Consider the following 20,292-nt stretch of genomic DNA (forward strand, 5'->3'; position numbering starts at 1 on the left):
ATTCCCTTCTGGAGAGGAGTGTGCCAGGTAGGGAGGAGAGGGTTATGGGAATGGGAGAAGGCTTGGATTCTGGGACAGATCCCATAGAAGCCTGTTGGGAAAAGGGGAGGCTATTCCAAGGCCCAGAGAGAGTTCCCAGATAGGTCCCAGGCAGGACTCTCACCGTGTGCTGAGTTGATAGATCTGCCAGCATCTGGATGTCCTCAGGCAGAGGCTCCTGGTCTCGAAGGCTCAAAGCCTCCTCGGCTGAGGCGATCCAGTCCAGCAGGCGGGCCAGCTCCTCCCGCTCAGCTGCCATGGTGGCCAGCTGATCAGCCACCCGCTGGCCCTGTTGCTGTGCCCAGCCCAGCACCTGCACTCAGGGGCAATGGGAAAGAGCAGGGTTAAAAGGGAGAGACTAAGGGACTAATTGTAGCATCAGTTAAGGTCTGAAGTGGGCTAAGTCAGGGGTCTGGCAAGGGTTGGGAGGTATTGGCCTGAGAGTCAACTTGGAGAGCAAGGTATTGCCCTGGGCCTCTGCAAGGTAGGGGGAGCTCTCCTGTCTAAGGGAATCCTCCTAGGGCAGGGTTTCTTAGCTTGGGATCCCATGAACTTATTTTTTAAAAATATATTTTGATAACCATATTTTAATATAAGTGGTTTTCTTTGTAATCCTATGTATTTTATTTTATGCATTTAAAACCATGATCCTGAGAAGGCTTCACCAGACTGACTTCTAAAGGCATCTGAATTCAAAGTGATTAAGCCCTGCCCTAGGTTTTTCCTCATACAGTTAGAAGGGGAGAGACTTGTAACAAGAGAACTAGCTTTATGTACTCAGGGGGCTATGACACACTGTTGACTCATTCATACTGAGCTACCTGTCCACCAAAACTACCAGGTCTTTTTCACACAAACTGTGGTCTAGCTCCACCTCCATCATTCTATTCTTGTAACTGGGAAGGAAAAATGCAGATTGTGGCATTCTATTTCATTTTTTCCCTTTGGGATGGAGATGTTAGGGAGCCGGAGTCACAGAACCACAGACTCTCTAAGTTGGAAGGGACCTCAGAAAGCTTCTAGTTCAACCAATACCTGACCAAGGGGTCAGGAGAGGGACCATTGGGTGTGCAATTAGGTTGAGACATTTGAAGGATGAAGTTGAGGGGTTCAGGTTAAGGAAATGAGTGGAGACAGTTCATGATATAGGATTAAGATATTCAGGATTAAAGGGTAGACTACATATTCCATTACTATCTGTGGGCTGTATATCTCTTGCGTGTCCCATCAGCATGGGACAAAAAGTAATGTAATCAAAATGGAGGTGGCAGGATAGCTGTGAGATTTTTAGGGTTCTATTCTGTAAGGCTGAGGGGTATAGAGTTGTGGGGTTCAAGAGTCAGTGTCAGCAGTCAGAGTGAGAGAGATTTCATAGTACAAGTTTGGGTTGTATGGGTTGAAAGATTAGGGAGGGGGTGGCAAGGGTTTAGGTGATGGGACCACTCACTTCATGGAAGCGGCTGGTGATGTTGCTGAGGCAAGAGCGGACTGGGATGACAGCATCGGGGTGGCAGCTACTCAGAATCTCCTCTCCCAGGGATGTGATACAGTCCAGTTCTAGTTGCTGGCACTGCAGACTTTGCAGCAGCTCCTGTAAGCCCATGCCAGGCCAGCCCATGGCCCATTAGATTGGCCTTGAGGCCCTTCTGGCCAAGGTGTTAAGGATGGGAATGATGGACAATGAGTGGAGAAATGAATTAAGGATGGAATTAAGGTGCGAACTGAAAATGGAGTAGAGGATGCAACTGGCCTTGGAGATGGAATTTGGGGATGGGTTGGGGATATAGATAGGTATTTGGAGTGGGAGAGGAAAATAGCATTGGTGACAAGGATGGGGAGATGAGTGGGGATGGTGATGGGGTAGACAGTGATGGAATTGTGGAAATGAGGATGGATCTGGGTTGGGACGAAGAGATGAAACTGGGGTCTGACCTGGAGCTGGTTCTGATAGTCCTCAGCAGCGCCCTCCTCCTCTGGGAAAGGTCCCAGTTTGAGAGTTTTCTCAGCCTCAGACAGATGTTCCAGGAAACCTTGAATCAACTTGTGGAACTCCTCAGCCTGAGAATCAAGGGTGGGCAAGAGGGGGAAATGTCAGGAGCACTCAAGCACTCAGGTTCCCCAACCCTGAACCCCAATCTGTTTCCAGTTCCCCAGTGCTCTTCACATTCCCACACCTACCCCTCCCCCAACCCAAGGTGACCCTGGGGGTCCTGGAGAAGAAACAGGAGCTGAGCCCTTGTCCCCTTCCCAGCCCCTCCTCTCTAAGGGGTCTGCCCCTACCTGGCGCAAGGCTTCCTCAAGCCTGGCCTGACGTGCCAGAGAGAGATGACACACGAGCTCCCATCGCTGTCCCAGCTCTTCCATCTGGCGATGTAGCCACTGGGAGTCGGCACTGCTGCTGGCCTGGGTCAGCTCACGAATGGAGCGCCTAAGGAGGCGCACACAGCCTGCTCTTCGGCCCAGCTCCTTCTGGAACACCTAGGAGAGGGGGGAGGGGAAAGAAAGGTCTGTTGTGTTTGGAGAACTTTAGGGTGACCCTAGAAGCTTAACTGGGCTAAATGATGCTAATTCCGAAGGTGGCTAGAGACATGGTGCTGCCAGCTTCATCCCTGGGAGGTTAGAAGTACAGCCAGTGATTGCCTAAGAATGCAGGCATAGCCCCTGAGACTCCCACCAGCAGTCAGGAAGCTATCTGATTGGCTGGGCTTAGAGAATGAACCAATGAGCGCAATGTGGAGCATCTAGGTGGGCCAATCCCAACATTGAAGGAGTTGGGAGTTTGGGTGGAGGACCTACTCCATTCTTTTTTAGAGCCAAGAAGCAACTGATGGCCAAGGTAAGGGATTCTTGGCCCAGAGATAATCATCTTTGAACTGGGAAATCCTGGCTATCCAGAATAGGAAATTTAAAGGCCTATAGATTCTGGGAATGGGCAATTTTCTTTTACCCACTCGTTATCATTAGATAATGATCCCCTGGGGTGTTCTTTCTGAATCTGTATATTATCTTCCTCCTTGAATAACCCCTCTTGTAGTCTGGCTGGTGTGGTGACCAGAGGGAGAAGGGAAAGAAGGAATCAGACCTGGGCCTTTGAATCTAGCGTTTTTGACTTTATGTTGTTGTTCAGTTGTGTCGGACTTTTAGGGGCCCCATTTGAGGTTTTCTTGTCAAAGATACTGGAGTGGTTTGCCATTTTCTTCTCCAGCTCATTTTACAGATGAGAAAACTGAGGCAATCAGGGTTAAGTGATGAGCTCAGGGTCACACAACTAGTAAGTGTCTGAGATCAGATTTGAACTCAGGTCTTCCTGACTACAAGCCCAGCACTCTATCCACTGGAGTACCTAGCTGCCCTCTTTACATTACACCAAGCTCATGGGCAGGAGAGCCATAGGAGGCTGACCTTGTGTTGGTCTAGGAGACGATTGACCAGGTCACAATCCCCTGCCACCGGTCCCTCCTCTGCCAGCTGGGGCTCAGCTTGGTACAGCCAATCCATAAGTGCAGGAAGGGCATCTGCAAAGCGGCCTGAGAACAGGAGGGCCTCTTCCAAGGCATGCTGTCTGCAGAAAGGGAGGAAGAGGTTAGCACAGTGCCTGCCACATAGTAGGCACTTCATAAATGCTTATGGACTGATGGGGGCTGGGCAATACCGAGAGGAGAGGGAAAAGAAGAAAAGAAGAGAGAGATAAGGAAGCATACACAAACATACCCAATCCATGACTTGGGAAGTCTTTGACACCCAACTAAAGACCCTGGGGGCATGACTTGGGTTTTTATCAGTCTTCAGCTGAAGGCTGATATTTCAGAAAAGGAAGGAAAATTTGGTAAGAAAATGAGGTCAGAGAACCAGATTTGGATTTCTGATATCATTTCTCTAATTCGTTCTCTTTTTCTGAATGATTCCAGCAAAATACTCTCTTGCTCTGGCAATATAACTGAAGCAATATTCCAAAACATCATTTTTGGTCTCTGTATGGCTGGATTTTGTGATCATACTTCCTGTATCAATGATTATTTTTTATTGTATTATCTTATAGATATGGGGTTAAGAATTTCTTCCTTTCTGAAACCTTTATATGTAAGGAGGGAAGTGATAGATCTAGGGCAGGTTCTGTACCCCTGACCTACCATATCAAGGACCAAGTTTATGATCTCTCTATTTGCTGAGATTATGGACGTAATCTCAGCGTTTTCTTAGAGGCATCAGATGGTGCCCATGAAGACCTATGGCCATGTACACTGGCACCCTGTTTAGAGAACGAAAACATTCCTGATGGGTTTTCAGTGACTATGGCTGCTCTATGATGAATGGCTACTTGGGACTTTTCTTCAAAGGGGAAATAAATCCCTATGTATTCTTGGTTATAACTATTACGTGAATCCTTTCTTCTAAATATGCTTCCTTAAGTTATTCATTTTGCCTGAAGGAAATACAGTTTTCCTTAATATGACATCTATCCCAACCTTAAGACACAATAAACATTAAATAGTGGTAATAACAATAGCTAGATATATATGGTAGTTCAAGGTTTTCAGTTTCCGTGTTTTACACCGTTTATAATTTTTCCGTTTCCTGGCCCTAGTCTTTGTTTCAGAGTCACTCTGGAATCTTGCCCCTCCTCACCCTACCTTCTTGGCTCAGCTTTTTTCCTTTTTTCTCTGAGGTTAAAAAAATCTATGCTTTCCATAATTTTTCCATCGCATCCCTTTGCGTTATTCAGTTGCTCATGAAACACTAGAGTGGTTGTTGTGGTTCTGTTTTCTCCCTATGGTGACTACTCAGAGATCTTGACTAGCTATCATCATTTCTTTTAGTGCCAATCGTAGTTTCCCAGGCACCACACTCTCCTGGTAGCTCTCACCTATCTGATTGGACTGCTGTTTTTGTCTCCTTTTCAGATTCCTCATTCAATCTCCCATGTCTTAAGCCTGGATGACTTCCCCAAGCTCTGTCTTGGAATCTCTTCTTTTTTCTCTCTACATTCTCTTTTCTCCCTTGATGATCTCATCTTCCATGGATTCATATATTATTCTCTGTGCAGATGACTTCTAAATCTATACTAAAATACACTCTATTTCTTAATTGCTAGCATTTTCAGTGGCTATTTCCCCAAGCCTAGAACAGTCTCCTCCCTCATCTCTACTTCCCTAGCTTCTTTCAAATCCCAGCTAAAATTTCCACCATCTGCAAGAACCTTTTCCCCATGCCCCCATAATGCTAGTACCTTCCATCTGAGATTACTTCCAATTTATCCTGTATTTACATTGTTTGTGCATAGCTTCTTGAAAGTAGAGATGGTTTGTTTGGTTTTTTTCCGCTTTCTTTGTGCTCAGAACATAACAGAAGCTAAATAAATGTTAGCTGACTGACTGACTACTACACAGCCAGCCATAATGTCTCTCCTGAATTCCAGTCCCACACCAAATGTTTACCAGATCTCTTGGATGTCTCACCAGTATCTTAAACTCATTCTGATCTACCTCTGCCCCCAACTCCAACTCTCTGTTCCTCTAAACTTCCCTTTTTCTGCAGAGTCCTACCATTCTTCTCATGACCCAGAAGTTGTCTTTGAATCTTCTCTGCCACATATCTATCAAATTTTCCTATCCATACTTTCTCTCTAGAAACACATCCACACCCCCACCCCAGTTCAGGCCATCATCACCTCTTGCCTTCACTATTATAATAATCTAATTAAGCCTCTTTGCTTCTAGCCCCTTCCTTATTGAGTTCATTCTGGACACTATTACCAAAATATTCTTTCTAGGGAACCAGTCTGACCACATTATTCTTCTATTTTTTTTTTCCCTGTGGCTCCCTATTGCCCTTCAGATGAAATATAAGCCCTGTCTGCTGTGTAAGGCCTTCTGCAGTCTCGCTGGCTCCTGCTTCAAAGGCCTTTGAAGTCTTTCTTCACATTATTTCCTCTTCACATGTACTACATTCCAACCAAACCTGACTACTAGCTAGTCTCTGAACTTGATATTCTGCCCTCCCTCTGTGCATTTACACAAGCCCTTCCCCATGTCTACTCCCTCTTCAGCTCTACCTCTCAAAATTCTTCTCTTCCCTCAAGGTCCCATTCAGTGCAGATTTCCTTGATGCCTCCAGTTGTAAATGTACCTTATATTAGATTTCCTTTGTGCACTTATATTCATTCCCCTCCAGACCTCAATTATAAGTAAGCCACTTGAAAGTAAGGAAACTAGATAACCCTTTCTAGGGTCTTGACAGTGAAAGGAAGATCAAATATTGACCTTGGAAGCCAATCAAATCTAGGGAAAAAGGTTCATTTCGTTTTGTTTTGTTTTGTTTTTATTTAGGAATAGGCATGTTTGTAGACATTAGGGAGGAGTCAGTGAATTGGAAGAAACTAAAGATGGGAAAGATAAAAGGAATGATTGCTGGAATAAGAACTTAGTGAATGTAAGAGAATGAAATGGAGGGAAAATTGATGAGGCTGACATTGACAAGAAGGGCCACCTCCTCCTCTGAGCCTAGAGCTAAGGAGGAATGGGCAGATGATGATTAGGGATATAAGAGGACGTGCGACAGATGTCCTTGATTTTCTCAATAAGAACATCTGTTGAGAGATGGGATGGAGGTGGGCCACATTATGGTCTTCAGGAGAAACGATGAGAGGGTTTAAAACAGCTACTATAAGGAACATAATAGTCACTCAAGAAGAAATAAAAGAATTTCTGTGGAGTAATTTTGCCCAACTGAGATTAGATCATATGAATTTGTAGTTTAGTTCTTCCAGATACTTGTTCATGCATTCAACCACTCCCATCATCAACTATTCCCCCAGTGGTCATAATTATTGTGGAATCTACAGTGAGATGGCCACACTTGTCCAATTCTCTACTTCCTGCTTTTCTACTGTAGTATCCCAGTCTCCTGACACAGGGCAGGCAGAGAAGAAAAAAGATCTAAGGCTGTATTCATAATCAGGCTGCATGAGTAGAAGCAAAAGTTAGCCCTACTGATTGGCCAGACAACATCTGGAGTGCTGCGTCTAGGTTTGGACTCCACAATTTAGAAGAGATAAAGCGTTCTAGGTGATGATGATGATGATGAATGGTCTGGGGACCAGCCCATGGAAGCCCAGTTGATTTTTGTATAGCAATTTTGTCCAGCTAAGATTAGATCACATGAATTTGTTGTGGACCCAGTTGATATGGTTGCATTACTTCCTTTGGCAGCATGACAGTTTAAAACAAATAATGTAAGTAGTGAAAGTGATCCAGAATTAGTAGTATGTGAATGAGAGAAGAACAAAGAGGCAAGGTAATGGAGCATATTGAAAACTTGAATTGGTTAACGAGAGTCACTGGCAAAATAGAGAGGGATAGAAGGACTGGAGGTTTTGATACATATGAAGAGTAGTCTTAGGAGGAGTGAGGCCAAGAGAAAGATTGAAGGACTTGTGGTTCTGAGCAAAGAAGGGAATTTCAGAGCTGATCATCACAGTAGTGGCATAGATAAGAGTGACGGTTATAGATCTAAGGCATGATCTAAAATGTCCCTGTGGTAGGCTGGAATGGTGTGAAGATGTAGGTCATGGGACTCGTGGAGGCTGATGAGCTCCCAGGAAGTCAGGGTGTTTAAAGGGACATTATCAAAATGGGTACAAAGACTCACAATGAATGGATCTATGTCATCTTGGAGGGAGGTTCCAGGGATCTGCCCTTGACCCTATTCTGTCTAGTACTTAATCAATGGTGTGATGTTATGATTCTCAAATTTGCCAAAGACGTAAATAAAGGTAGGAGGGAAAGCAGTGTCAGAATCCTAAAAGGTGCGCCAGATCTGATAAGATGAAATGAACTTTTCAAATATTTCAAGGATCTGTGATATAAGCACAGTGTGGGTTAGGAATGTTGTTCAGGAATGGGTTGGACTGGATTGTCCCTGAGGTGACTGTCAAATCTGAGGATCTATAATTTCCTTGACTCAAGAAGACTACTGACCTCTATGCCTTAGAACAGATGTTCCTTAGGTTGTCTTTGAGATACACTATGGTCAAAAAATTCATCACCCTGTTATCAGTTCAGGGAGTAGCATTTCTCAACTTGGGATGGTCCTTAGACAACAGATATGCAGCTCACCTCCAGACCCTTCTAGCTTGATGTAAACTTCTAGGGCCTGTGAACTATTGTTCACAATCTCTGAGAACTCAAGGTCACTTCCGTACCAAGATAAATCACTGAAGAAGAACTTTCATGGATGAAGAAGAAACTTAGCAGAAATACGTATAAAGTATTGTGCCTAGGTTCAGCATATCAACCACAAAGTATAAGCTAGGGGAGATGTGGCAGGGAAGCAGCTGCTGGGAAGGTGATCTGGTAGTCTTATTGGATTGTAGTCTCTATATGAGTCTGCACTGTGACGTGTATGGCTAGAGGGAAGGCTCGATGCCACTGCCATGGCTAATTGATCCAGATGGGCAATACTAGATTCCATCTGATACTATGGCCTTACCATCAATTACTCCCCATATGGCTACATACTATGTGTTGAGGGAGGTAGTGGCCAGGGACCTTATCCAAAACCAACACCAACATGTGTGAGCATGTGATCATGGTATCCACCCAGAGATGGGTACCTAAGAACAGTGCTGTGGTGCCTCCAGCTGTTCCATGCCTTCTAGACTCTTGGCCTCTACCCCAACAATGCCTTGCTCCTCTGACTCTCACCAAACAACCTACTTACATGAATTAACACATCCTCTACTTACCCACAACAATTCAACTCTGCTTTCACCAAAGGATTCATTCACTAACAGCCTTTCTCCTCCCTGATAACTTGCCCATGTAATCAGCTACACCCATGATCAGCTCTTCCTCCTAGAGGTGATAATTACTGTAAAAGGAATTTTCCCTCTACAATCGGATGACACCATCTACTCCAATTCTCTATTCCTCATGACAATCTCCTGACACTGGGCAGGCAGAGAAGAAAAAAGATCTAAGGCTGTATTCATAATCAGACTGCATGAGTAGAAGCAAAAGTTAGCCCTACTGATTGGCCAGACAACATCTGGAGTCCAGACCTGGACTTCCTGATTCAGGAGAGGCACATTGGTCCTAGAAGGATGACTTAGATGACAAATGGTCTGGAGGCCAGCCCACTGAGAATCAGCTGAAGGAAATGGGAATGTTGTGCCTGGAGAAGAACAGTCTTCAGGAATTAGAAGGGCTAGCACATGGAAGAGGGAGCAAGGCAGACTTGTTCTTTTTGGCCCCAGAAGGCAGAATTCAGGGTAAAGGGTGGAAAAGGCAGAGATTTAGGGGTCGTGTAAGGAAAGTCTCTAACAATGAGAGCTGCACTAAGTGAAATGAGCTGCTTTGGAAGATAGAGGGTTGTCCATACAGGAGGTCTTCAAACAAAGGTTGGATGACCATGTGTTAGAGACATCGTAGAAAGGGACTGCTGCTTAGAGAGAGACTGGTTTAATTCCTTTCTGGGGATTTAATTTATGCAAATAAATTTATTTATTTCATATAAAATATTTATTTAATTTATTTAAATAAATATTTAACTAAATCCTTCCAACTCTGAAATTTGATGAGCAGAAAGAGAAGTGGACAGGGGAGGGCATGGTGGACTTTGCAATGGGATAAGGGGTTGAGGGAAGGACATGAGGTGGGCACAGCCTAGGGAAAGGGACACATGCACACAGATTGAGAGAAGAGAGAGGAGAAGGATGGAAGGGGGTACTGACCTGTCCAGAGCAAGGCTGCAGATACCCTCCCAACGGCCACGGAGCTCAGCCAGCAGCAGGTCAAGGGGTGCAGCATCATCAGGAAACAGGGCTCCTTCTCGGAGTGCCCTGCCTCCCCGCAGAGTAGCCTCAAACACTGGCCGCTTGCCCCGAAGCTCTCGCTGGAATTCCTGCAGTGGAGGCAGCCATTGGTATCACTAGCCTTCCCCTTCTTTTTCTCTTCCCACTTCCCACTCCCTTGCAATCTTTCAAATCTTTCCTTCCAGGTCACACTTTCTCCCTTCAAGTAGTGAGTTCTCTCTCATAGGAGTTCCTATAGCCCTTGTGACTCTGGGTCACTGAAAGAAAGAAGTGACTCTCCTGAAGGAGTTGGAGGTTGAGAGATGACCGGGGAATTGTGCGTCTCCTTACTGATCCAGGGGGATCTGTGTCTGAGCATCAACAGGAGGAGCTTTTTGTCCTCTGTTTTCTGAGCTAAGCACAGAGCTAGGTACAAAGGGCTGAGTCAAACTGAATGACTAATGACTAGGAATGGTTAAAGACATGGCAGGGAGATTCCCAAAGGGCATGATAAGAGGTCCATTATAAATACTTTTTCATTCATTCCATTCATCCATCCATTCAGAATCCAGGAGGGTAGGAGCCCTAAGCTCTCAGAAGGATACAGCCAAGGCACCCAGAAACCTGGAAACAGCCTTATTGCATCTCATTTTCCCCACCAGACTTTGAACTCCCTGAGGGCAGCGAATGAGCCTCTACTTCCTGTCTTGCTCACAGAACATCCAGTGCTAGGACTGCATATGTCAGGGAGTGGGTAGAACAGAAAGAAAACTGTGATTGATAGACTGGCCTCGTTGAACCCATGACACAGACCCAGAGCAAATCCTTAACATTTGTAATTTGTGTTCAGGGTAACTTGTTATCTTTTGTTTCTGTCCCATGGAGAGAGAGAGAGAGAAAATTATGTGATTAATATGTACTTGAATAGGTCCCAGTGAAGTCAGTGATGCTAATGTTCATGGGGTTCTTGACAGAGACATTTACAAAGATGAGGGTGGTGACAGTCACAGGAACGATGATGTTGACAGTCATAAAGATGATTGTAATCACAAAGATAGAAGTGACAATCCCAAAGATGATGATCGTGACCAGGATAATAGAGATGATATGACAATCATGGATATGATGGTTAGTGTTAAGATGGTGATGGTTCCGGTGATGGTGACAGGTAGGATGTGACGATCACAAACATGGTGATGGTGACAGTCATGAAGATGATAGTGAAGCAATGATAGGGATGATGATGTGACCATTCCAGAGATGTTGGTGATGAGTCATGAAAATAATGGCAGTAACAGTGACAAAGATGATGGGGACAGTCACAGAGATGATGACAGGGAATGTACCTTAGATATCTTTTGTCCAAATCTGTGATGTCATCCATAGAGGTAACTTATGATGAGGAAACTCCCTCAATCAATGAATGTATGCAATTGTTGTGTGGTTGCCTGGGGTCCTTGGAGGTTAAGTGACTTGCCCAAGGTCACACAGTGAATATGTGGGACTTGAATCTAGGTCTTTCTGATGCCAAGTTTAGCTTTCTATCCACTACAAAATCTTACTTCTTGTCTTGTTCATTATAAGTACATGCTAAGGAGGTGCTGGTTGAATAAAATTAATCTGAACTGAAATGAATGGAGATAATGGTGATGATGTTTATCATGGTCTGATGATGGGATGGGGGATGCTCTGCCCCAAGCACTACCAGTTCCTCAGAGAGGGGTCTGGAAAAGCACTGGGTGGGCCAAGAGTAGGCCACACAAGAGGAAAACACCACAGGTATGCAGTCAGACCAAGTAATGATTAAAGAGGCTAACTTATTAGCAACCATAGCGACAGTCCTCCCTCCATAACGCCCCCACCCAAAGAAAAAGTAGCACTAGGTGCCCATTCCTCCCTTCTCTTTCTTTCCCCCATGCAGATATCGACAGTACAGTCTGGAATAGGGCTTTCAGAGGCAGGGAGGCAGGCAGGCAGGCAGGCAGGAAGGAAGGAAGGAAGGAAGGAAGGAAGGAAGGAAGGAAGGAAGGAAGGAAGGAAGGAAAGAGGGGTGTAAGATCAGGAAAGCTGGGGAGGCCCCTTGGAGGTGGGGGTAGAAGCCCAGAAGAAGATGTGGGAGCAGGGGTCATCTGGGGCCTGGCTCTTGGCCTGGAGCTCAGGGGAAAGAGGCAAGGATGGTCAAGGTTCCTCAACAACCATCCAGCTCATCTTCCTAAGCCTGGGAAGAAACTGGGACTTTGGGGGCAGACATTCTGTCCATCTATAAAGATGTAGGATTTGGGGTTCAGTGACAGGAGGCAAGGAGCCCCATCCTGGTGTGGCTCAAAGAGCCCCTAAGCTCTTGCTTCTTTCTTACCTTGTGTTGACTCAGCTGTTCCTTGATCTCCTCTTGGCTCAGGGCCACATCTCCAGGCAGCATCAGTGTGGGCTCCACCTCATCCAGCCAGTCCAGGAGTAACTGGCGGGATTCTGTAAACTGGGCCAAGAAAATGGGGCCAGGGAAAGGAAAGGGGGAAGGGAATGGGAGAAAGTCCACATTTAGAGAGGGGAATGAAAAGCAAAGAGAAAAAAGAGGAAAGAGAAGGGGCCAGATCAGATAGGTCTCCCCTTCTTCCCTAAGTCTATTCCTCTGCACTCTTCTCTGCACACTTTTCCCTTGCTGCCTCCAAAGTGGTACCTGCTTAGCCCGTCTCCGAGCCTCTTCCAGGGCTGTGCCACGGTCACCTATCCTCTGAATAGCTCGGCCTAGACGCTCCTGAGTACTCAGCACCAGGCTCTGGATGAGAGCACAGTCTTGCTCTGGGCTAAAGCCCCTCAGTCTTCCAGCCACCACTTCCAGAGCACCCAGTTTCTCCCCTTGCACTGCCACCTCCTGGGCCAGCACCTGTGAGAGCCAAGGGTCATTTTGGGCCTTCCTCATGGACCAACATAGATAAGACTGGGAAGGAAGGAGGACTAGATAAGCCCAGTGCTCTGCCTGCCTGTCCCACCTATCCACCCCCACCCCCCAGTCTCAGCCCACAGACCTTGTGCTCCTGCAACTGGGCCAGGACTGTATCCAAAACAAGGCTGGGGGGTGGCAGGGACCCGAGGTGCTCCTCTACTCGTGCCCCCCAGCGCAAGAGTGCCTGCAAGCGCTGGTGAAACTCCGTGGTGAGTGCCAGGCCTTCAGAGAGCCACACCTGCATAGAGGAGCCCCATCAGACTCCAGCTCTGCCTTCATTCCCTGATGATCTTCCCTTTACCCACTCTGTCTCCACCTAGGTCCCTCTTACCCACATTTCCCTTTACACCGACCCCATCCCCTGTTCCTGCACAGACCTTGCGTTCCTGAGCCCGGGCAGCCACACGTTCCCATGTTTGCTCCAGCAGCCGGAGGCTGTGTTCAGTACCCACAGGTCGAGGAGGAGGCCGGGGTCCTGACAACGGTGGGGGTGGGAGCAGCCTGCCTAGGCGCTGTCTCAAGCCTTCATACTCTGGCTGCTTCTGTTCTAGCTCCCGGCACAGCTCCTGAGATGTGTGATGGTGTAAGGAAAGGGTTGTCTTTGGGGAAATTTGCAGATAGCCTGAGTGTTAGGATGGATTACAATGGTCAGGGGATAAGAAGCAGGTGACATAGTGTTAAGGAATTGTAAATCCCTTCTCTCTGAGTTCCAATTTCCTCATCTGTATAAAGGAGTGTTTTGAACTAAATGATTTCTAGGGTTCCCTTCAAGTTCAACCAACTCAGGAAATATTTTGTGAACGTCATGATGAGAGTTTCTTTACCTTATTGGTAATAATGGTCAATAATCTGTACCTCTGGGGGGACAACCATGCCACCCTAGATCTATTGAAGTCTTCATGTCAACTGCCCTATTGACTTTTCCTTGTGTTCAATGGACTGGGGGGAGCTCCAAGTTAGCTCAAAGATTGCTCGTTAATGGGGTGAAGAACCCTAAACCTACCGGCCACCAGCAGGCTTCCTGGTCTGCTGAGAATGACCCTGGCATTATAGAATGGACAAATGAGTTCTAGCTTGTGGGCTCATGTGGACAAATTCCTTCAATGGACATGGAGGTACTCTCTGAACAGATAAGCACAGGTAGAACTAAGGGAACCATGGATTAGTCTAAAGTTTAGGCAGTTTAAGTGCTCACTGGTCTTTTTGTTTGTTTGTTTTTGTTTTTAAATCCACATAATTAATGATTTTCTTTAGGTACATTATTTCTGGGATAGATGATACCTGTGGTATATATTGATATGGGGACTCCCAGAGGAGAAATGTCCTTTTGCCAAAGCTGACTGGCACCTCTCTACAATGCATAGTCTTAGTGAGTTATCCAGAGAACTTTGAGGTTAAGTGACTTGCCCAGGGTCACACAGTTGATACATGTCTGAGGCCCTACTTGAACTCAGATTTTCTTGGGCCAGCTGTCTGTTCACTGTGCTACACTGTCTCCTATTACTCCTAAATCTGTTTTGTTTTCCCTTTTAGCCACCAAGCCTTTACTGAGCCACCTTCCTTTGTGTCAGGTCAGATGCTAAGGACACAGAGACAAAAAAAACCCCCCAATAATCGTTGCCTCAGGAAACTCACATGCTATCAAACATAAATAGAAAATATTTATATGAATAGAATTAATATATCAATATTAATATATAATATCTATAATTAATATATTAATAGAATATATTTATATTTATATAAATAAGCCCTAGCAAACACACTCCTGAGGGGAGAGGGAAATACTATCACCACTCCTCTGACTAATAATAACTGACATTCATGTAACATTTAATGTTTGCAAAGCATTTTACACACAGTGTCTCGTCTGAGTCTCATACCAACCCCAGGAGGCAGGTGATTTGTCCTACTGGCAAGTATATTGTCCCCATTTTACAGCTGGAGAAACTGATGCTCAGAGAGGTTGCCCCAGGGCATCCCACTAGTAGTAAGGGAGTAGGTGTCTGAATCAGCTAGAAAGGAGAAGGTAATTAGGGATTGGGTGTGGCGGATCTCTGAGCCCAGAGAACCAAGTAGACTCCAAATCAGGAAGGTTCAGAGGGGGATAAAAAAGTCAAAGACAATGGTGCCCTGCATGACTCTAAGGTGGAAATGGGGCACCTGGAAACTGCTCTGGTTCAAGAAGGCCAGAGACCCAGGGAGGATCTTTTGTGGGAGTACAGGGGAAGGGGAGGAAGCCCCCAGTCCTACCAGGTGCCGAGCCAGTCTCTCCTGGGGCGGGTCTGGGGGTCCCCAGGATGGTTTGATGAGAACAAGCCCCAAGTCCACCTGCTCCAGCCACTGAAGCAATTCTGCCATCCCCAACTCAACATCCTGCAGCTGGGGGAGAGGGAAATGAGTCAGGTAGGGAGGCACATTCCGAAGCCTTTGCCCAGCCTCCTTTTTCCAAGGTACTCAGTGGTCACTGTGGTAACATGATGGTCATGATGGACATAAGGGAAGGGGAGGAAGGACCAGCGTAAGAGAAGAGTCTGAGAGGGTATCAGGGTGGGGGGAGAGAGCAGGAAAAGGACTAGGGCTGAGATTAGGGCAGAGGGAAAAGGGGGAGAATCAGAATTGCAGAATATCCAGGCTAAAAGGGCCCAGGGACTTCATTTTGTCTCACTCCCACTTCCAGGTGAGGAAACCCCGGGGAGAAGTGACTTGTCCCAGGAGGCAGAGCCACGGCAGTTTCTTCCTATCAATCCATGCTACTCCAGGCCTCAGGGACCATGTATATTGGAAGTGGGAGCAGGACCTTGACTGACCTGGGCCCGGCTGTTCTCCAGCTGCAGCTGCCGGCTCTGGCTCTCTCCTTGAATGGCCTCCCAGCGCTCGTCCAGGGTTTGAAGGGCAGCCCGGAGTCCTGCCTCAGCCTCCCCAAGCCCAGCCTGGAGCAGCCCTTGAGCTGCCTCGCTCACCGACTGAACCGTCTGTGCCCTGGACAGCACGTCATTCTGCAGCACCTGGGGTGAGGCACCAGGATTGCCCAGGAGTCCCAGGCTAGACTGACCCAGAGACATTGCCTTCAACCTCTCCCCACCCTATGTTCTCTGATGACTGACTTCTGCCAGAGGAGCTCCCAAGATGAGAGCTGGGCTTTCTCCTCCATTATAGGCTTTTAGTGGCCTCTTACCTGGAGCTTGGCCAGCTCAATCTCACAGCTGGGCAGATCTAGACTGACCACAGCTGGTGCTCCCTGAAGCTGCTCCGCCGTGTGGCCCAACCACTGCACCAACTCTTCCAGCTGTGGCTGCAGCTGGCCCAGGCCCAGCAGGGCTGCTTCTAGTTGTTGCTGTGAGAAGGAAGGTAAGGATGAAAAAATGGCAGGAACCTCAGTCCTTCAAGGGCCTCCTTCCAGAGACCAAGTTCCTGCCCCCACACCTAGAGGTAATCTAGTCCCCACTCACCCCCCCCCCCAATCTCCCTAGAGCTCAGGGACACAGCCAAGAACCTCTAGGTCCTTCATCCTTCTCGTTACCTGGCCCTCAAAATAAGGCCATGAACATGCTTTCTGACCTGTTGTCTCCTGTGGACAAATTAGACAAAGAATGTTGATGGTCTACTCTGTTCATCCCATTTGTATCCCTACAATAGCATTACCCAGGCTTCTATGCTCACAGGCTCCCACTTTCTGGGCCAGGACCCATGTCCCCCTCCTTAGGGTCCCCTATTTGGTGTTGCTTTCTTGGGCCCCAAGTTCTCAACTCCAGCTTCAGGCTCAACCCACCCCTAACATTGCAGTGACCCTACTCTCCCTTAATGTATCACATCCTGGGGATCCTGGCCACTGTTCTTTGGTTCTAAGCTATTCTAGGTAATTCCAGCCTCTTCTCCTACCCTCTGGACTCACTGTGTTTGGGTCTCAGTGTTGGTCCATCTCTTGCTGTCTCTCTTTGTCCCTTTTTCTTTACCTCTCTAATTTCTGATGCTCTCTGTTCCCCTCCCCTCCATTGACTCGTATCTCCCTGTCCATTCTGAACTAAGGAACATAGGGTTGTCTCTACCTTCATCCAGCCTGCCCCTGGGTAAGACATTTGTGCACATCTGTGCTGTTTTAAAGACACATCCAGAAACAAAAGATCTCTCCTGAGGGAGTAGGAGCATAGGGACTGAGGCTAGGGCATACAGCTGAGGAGAGGGGGAGAGCGAAGGACAAAGGTATGTGTGTGGGGAGGAGGCACTAAGGAATTTTGAACTGTTGCAACCTGACGACTCCCGGTTTCTTGCTCCAGCTGGTCCCAGCGTAGCCGGAAATCCCCCAGCAGGGGTGGAGGACTGGGGTCTTCTGGACCCCCTGGGGCAGGGCGGTGCCTCAAACTTTCCACCTCTACCCTGCTTTGATAGAGCTCTCGCTTGAAATCCTGAAAGAGAGAGGTCAGAACTCAGGCCTCAGTTGTTTTGTACACTGCCTCAGATTATATCGACTCCCATAGTCCACCACACCCTGCATCCCCAGCCCTTACATGGTTCTCTCTGTACTGATGGCCCTTGGAAACTCATTTCATCTCCTGCAGGCCCCCAGCTCCTCTCAGCCCAGCACTAAGAGCCTCTTATACATCCCCAGGAACCAGTTCCTGCCTCTCCAGACCCTCAGACCCTTCTCTCCTCCACCTTTAGCTCCTCAAGCTGCTGCTTCGCCAGTTCCAAGGTACCCCCTACTCGGAAGTCTTGACCCAGCCGTAACTCAGCTCCTTCCAGCCATGCCAGGAGCCTCTGGGGAAAGGAAAATATGGGGTCACACTAAATCTGGGAATTTCTTTCCTGGCTTAAGGAGGGGGCAGGAGAACTGTAGGCTTCATAGTCCACTCTGGGAACCCTCCTCCCCACCTCCCAGAAAACCCACAGCAGACTCCCTTCACCCAATGACCAAGCCTCACCCAGGCCTGGGGTAGGGAGGACAAGGAAGAGATGGTAATAGGGAACTACAAGGGAATGGGAAGGTTGGGGGAGGGTAAATAGAGAAGTGAGGAGGAGAATGAGGGGCGGAGGCCTCGCCTGCATGGCCTCCTGGTAGTTGAGGGCATCCTGGAGCTGCTCCTCAAGATGCCGGTGACGCTCAGTCCACACACGACTCAGGCTGTGCCAGGAAGCATAGAGCTGGGGGCAGAGGAAGGAAAGGAGGTGCTATGAGATCCCATAATCCCTCTGCCAAACCATAAGTATCTCTTCCCCAAGGAGTGAAAGAGAAGATGCTGGGTATCTATGGAAGTGGGTAGGAAGCCTGGCAGACTTAGCAGGACTGGGTCCCTCCTATCAAAAGGACCACTAGCTTAGCCTGGCCTAGAGAGGAAGTCTTGTCCTGAGTAGTCTTTAGAACAGCCAGGCCTGCCTAGACAGGCCCATGGGGTGAGGTCCCTGGAACTGAGGGTGGGCAGAACCTGGTGTGCCAAGCTGACCCCACCCAAGACCAGTTATAAAACTTTCCATGATGTTGGCCTTATATTCTCATGTTTACTGGGTTATCTGGCTTAGAGACTGAATAAGATACAGTCTACAAGAAACCCATACATGCTCTGAGGCTGAAAGAAGGCTTGAGGGCAAACCCTTACCCCACAAAAAATTCCTGAGGGAGTTTATTAGAGTTGGAAGGGACTTTAGAAACCACCTAGTCCAACTTCTTGCTTTTATACAGGAAGAAAATAAGGCTCTCAGAGAAGGAAATAGACTTGCACAAGGTCACAGAAGAAGGCTCATACAATTCACAAAGAAATGGAGACTGAGCTGAGGTAGAATCAAAGGGAACGCAAATCTCACTAGCTCATAGTGTCAGACATTAGAAACCACCTTGGACAGAGACCCAGAATTAGTGCCAGAACAAGGACCCCTGCCTCCGCTTCTCCTGATCTTTTTACAGATTTGAAATGCAGCCTCTCTAGGCAGAATGGGGAAACCCAGCCCCTCCAGAGCAGCAGCTCTTGGTGTCATGACTCAGGGCGAGCATCCGAATATGGGAGGATGGGGAGAAGGGGGGCAGACCTTAATCCTTCCAGGTGTGTCCTGGCCACAGGCTTACCACTTTCTGCCCAGGAAAGTCTAAGAAGTTTGGGAGGAGAAAGTTTTGAGGGAGAGAATAGTACCAAGGATGAGGGTGGGGACAGGGAAGGGGCATTCCAGACAGCCAAGGCCCTCCAGCAGAGGTTAATGTTCTCTCCCACGTCTTCCAGGACAGACATGAGAGGCTGCAAAGAATTTTTAGGATGTATAAAGAAGCAATGCTGCCTCCTGCCTCTCTCCTCTCAGAAAAAAGGAGGGAAAGGATTGAGATGCTGGCTCATTCCCTGACTTGCCCCCTTCTCTAGGCAGGATGATTGTGGATGGGGGAAGGGAGCCCTTCAGAGCCTGCCTCTGGACCCTGGGCTACTAAACTGCTAGGAGGCAAACCCTAAAACAGAAGAGCTATCAGTTTGCTGTAAGGGAACAAGCTGACCTTTCTCCTGACCCCTAGACAGGAGAGATCTGGGATCTCATCAGCCCTGGTCTGTCCTACAGTAATAATGTCACTTCTATTTTCTCTACGGAGGAGTCTGATCTTTGGACTTGGAAGGACAGGAGAAACAAAAAAATAAAATTGAGTTAATAGTAGAGGTAGCTGTAGTGCAGTGGAATCCACTGGTTCCATGGTGAGAGGGCCTTGGGTCACATCTCTTCTCTGATGTGACCCTGAACAATTCTCTTAACCTTATTAGGCCTCGATTTTCCTCAAAATGAGGACATTGGAGTAGATGGCCTCTAAGGTCCCTTCCAGCTCCACAACCCAATGACTATGAATTAACCAGAAGACAGTCCGATCTTTGCTTAGCAAAAATACGAGGCCAAGGTCAATGAAAATAATTCTGAGTTTTTGCTTCATTCAATGAAAACAGGCAAAAAGGAAAAATGATAAGAGCAGTCAGTCCTGGAGAGGCTGTGAGAAGACACACAGGCAGATACACAGATGGTATGCTGAGGTTGTGAAGTAGCCCAAAGGTTCTGCATTCTGGTTTGGAATCACACCAAAAAAGTGACTAAATTGTCCATCTTCTTTGACTATGTAATCTCATTACTAAACATATGCTCCCCCAAGGCAGTCAAAGCTAGAAACAAAGGTCCTTTATACGCTAACCTATCCATAGTAACACTTCTTGTGGCAGAAAAGAACTGGAAACAAAGTGAGTGTCTATCAGTTGGGGAATGGCTAAAAAATTTAAGATATATAAAGAAAACGGAATAGTATTGCGCTGTAAGAAAATGATGAATACCAGAAATCTGATGAAATATGGAAAGATTTGCATGTACCGATGTAGAGCAAAATAAATAGAACCTAGAAAGTGATATATACAATACATTCCACAATGTCAATTTTAAAAATCACTAAAAGGGAGTTGAACTCAGCACTGGAAAAATCAATGAAGGCTCTACAGAAGAGATAAGGAAATGCATCCCCTCCTTCATATGGTTGGGGAGACAGAGGACTGAACAACTACCAGGAGAATAT

General features: G+C 47.1%; 1 protein-coding gene across 4 annotated transcripts in view; it reads right to left on the reverse strand.

Annotated features, from left to right (window-relative positions):
* LOC140500248 (microtubule-actin cross-linking factor 1, isoforms 6/7-like) overlaps positions 1-20,292 on the reverse strand; it is a 75,385-nt gene that overhangs the window by 30,256 nt on the left and 24,837 nt on the right. For all 4 annotated transcript variants that reach the window (XM_072602614.1, XM_072602615.1, XM_072602616.1 and 1 more), the window contains 16 exons: positions 17,814-17,915; positions 17,430-17,531; positions 17,024-17,179; positions 15,952-16,110; positions 15,584-15,781; positions 15,027-15,155; positions 13,151-13,339; positions 12,856-13,011; positions 12,507-12,713; positions 12,186-12,305; positions 9,770-9,939; positions 3,442-3,601; positions 2,320-2,517; positions 1,972-2,097; positions 1,487-1,630; positions 164-352 (listed from right to left, as the gene is read on the reverse strand). In XM_072602614.1, the coding sequence (XP_072458715.1) occupies positions 164-352; positions 1,487-1,630; positions 1,972-2,097; positions 2,320-2,517; positions 3,442-3,601; positions 9,770-9,939; positions 12,186-12,305; positions 12,507-12,713; positions 12,856-13,011; positions 13,151-13,339; positions 15,027-15,155; positions 15,584-15,781; positions 15,952-16,110; positions 17,024-17,179; positions 17,430-17,531; positions 17,814-17,915 (2,505 nt within the window). The remainder of the gene's footprint in view (positions 1-163; positions 353-1,486; positions 1,631-1,971; positions 2,098-2,319; positions 2,518-3,441; positions 3,602-9,769; positions 9,940-12,185; positions 12,306-12,506; positions 12,714-12,855; positions 13,012-13,150; positions 13,340-15,026; positions 15,156-15,583; positions 15,782-15,951; positions 16,111-17,023; positions 17,180-17,429; positions 17,532-17,813; positions 17,916-20,292) is intronic.

Source organism: Notamacropus eugenii, chromosome 4 (assembly GCF_028372415.1).
Source record: "Notamacropus eugenii isolate mMacEug1 chromosome 4, mMacEug1.pri_v2, whole genome shotgun sequence".
Classification (NCBI taxonomy): Eukaryota; Metazoa; Chordata; class Mammalia; order Diprotodontia; family Macropodidae; genus Notamacropus; species Notamacropus eugenii.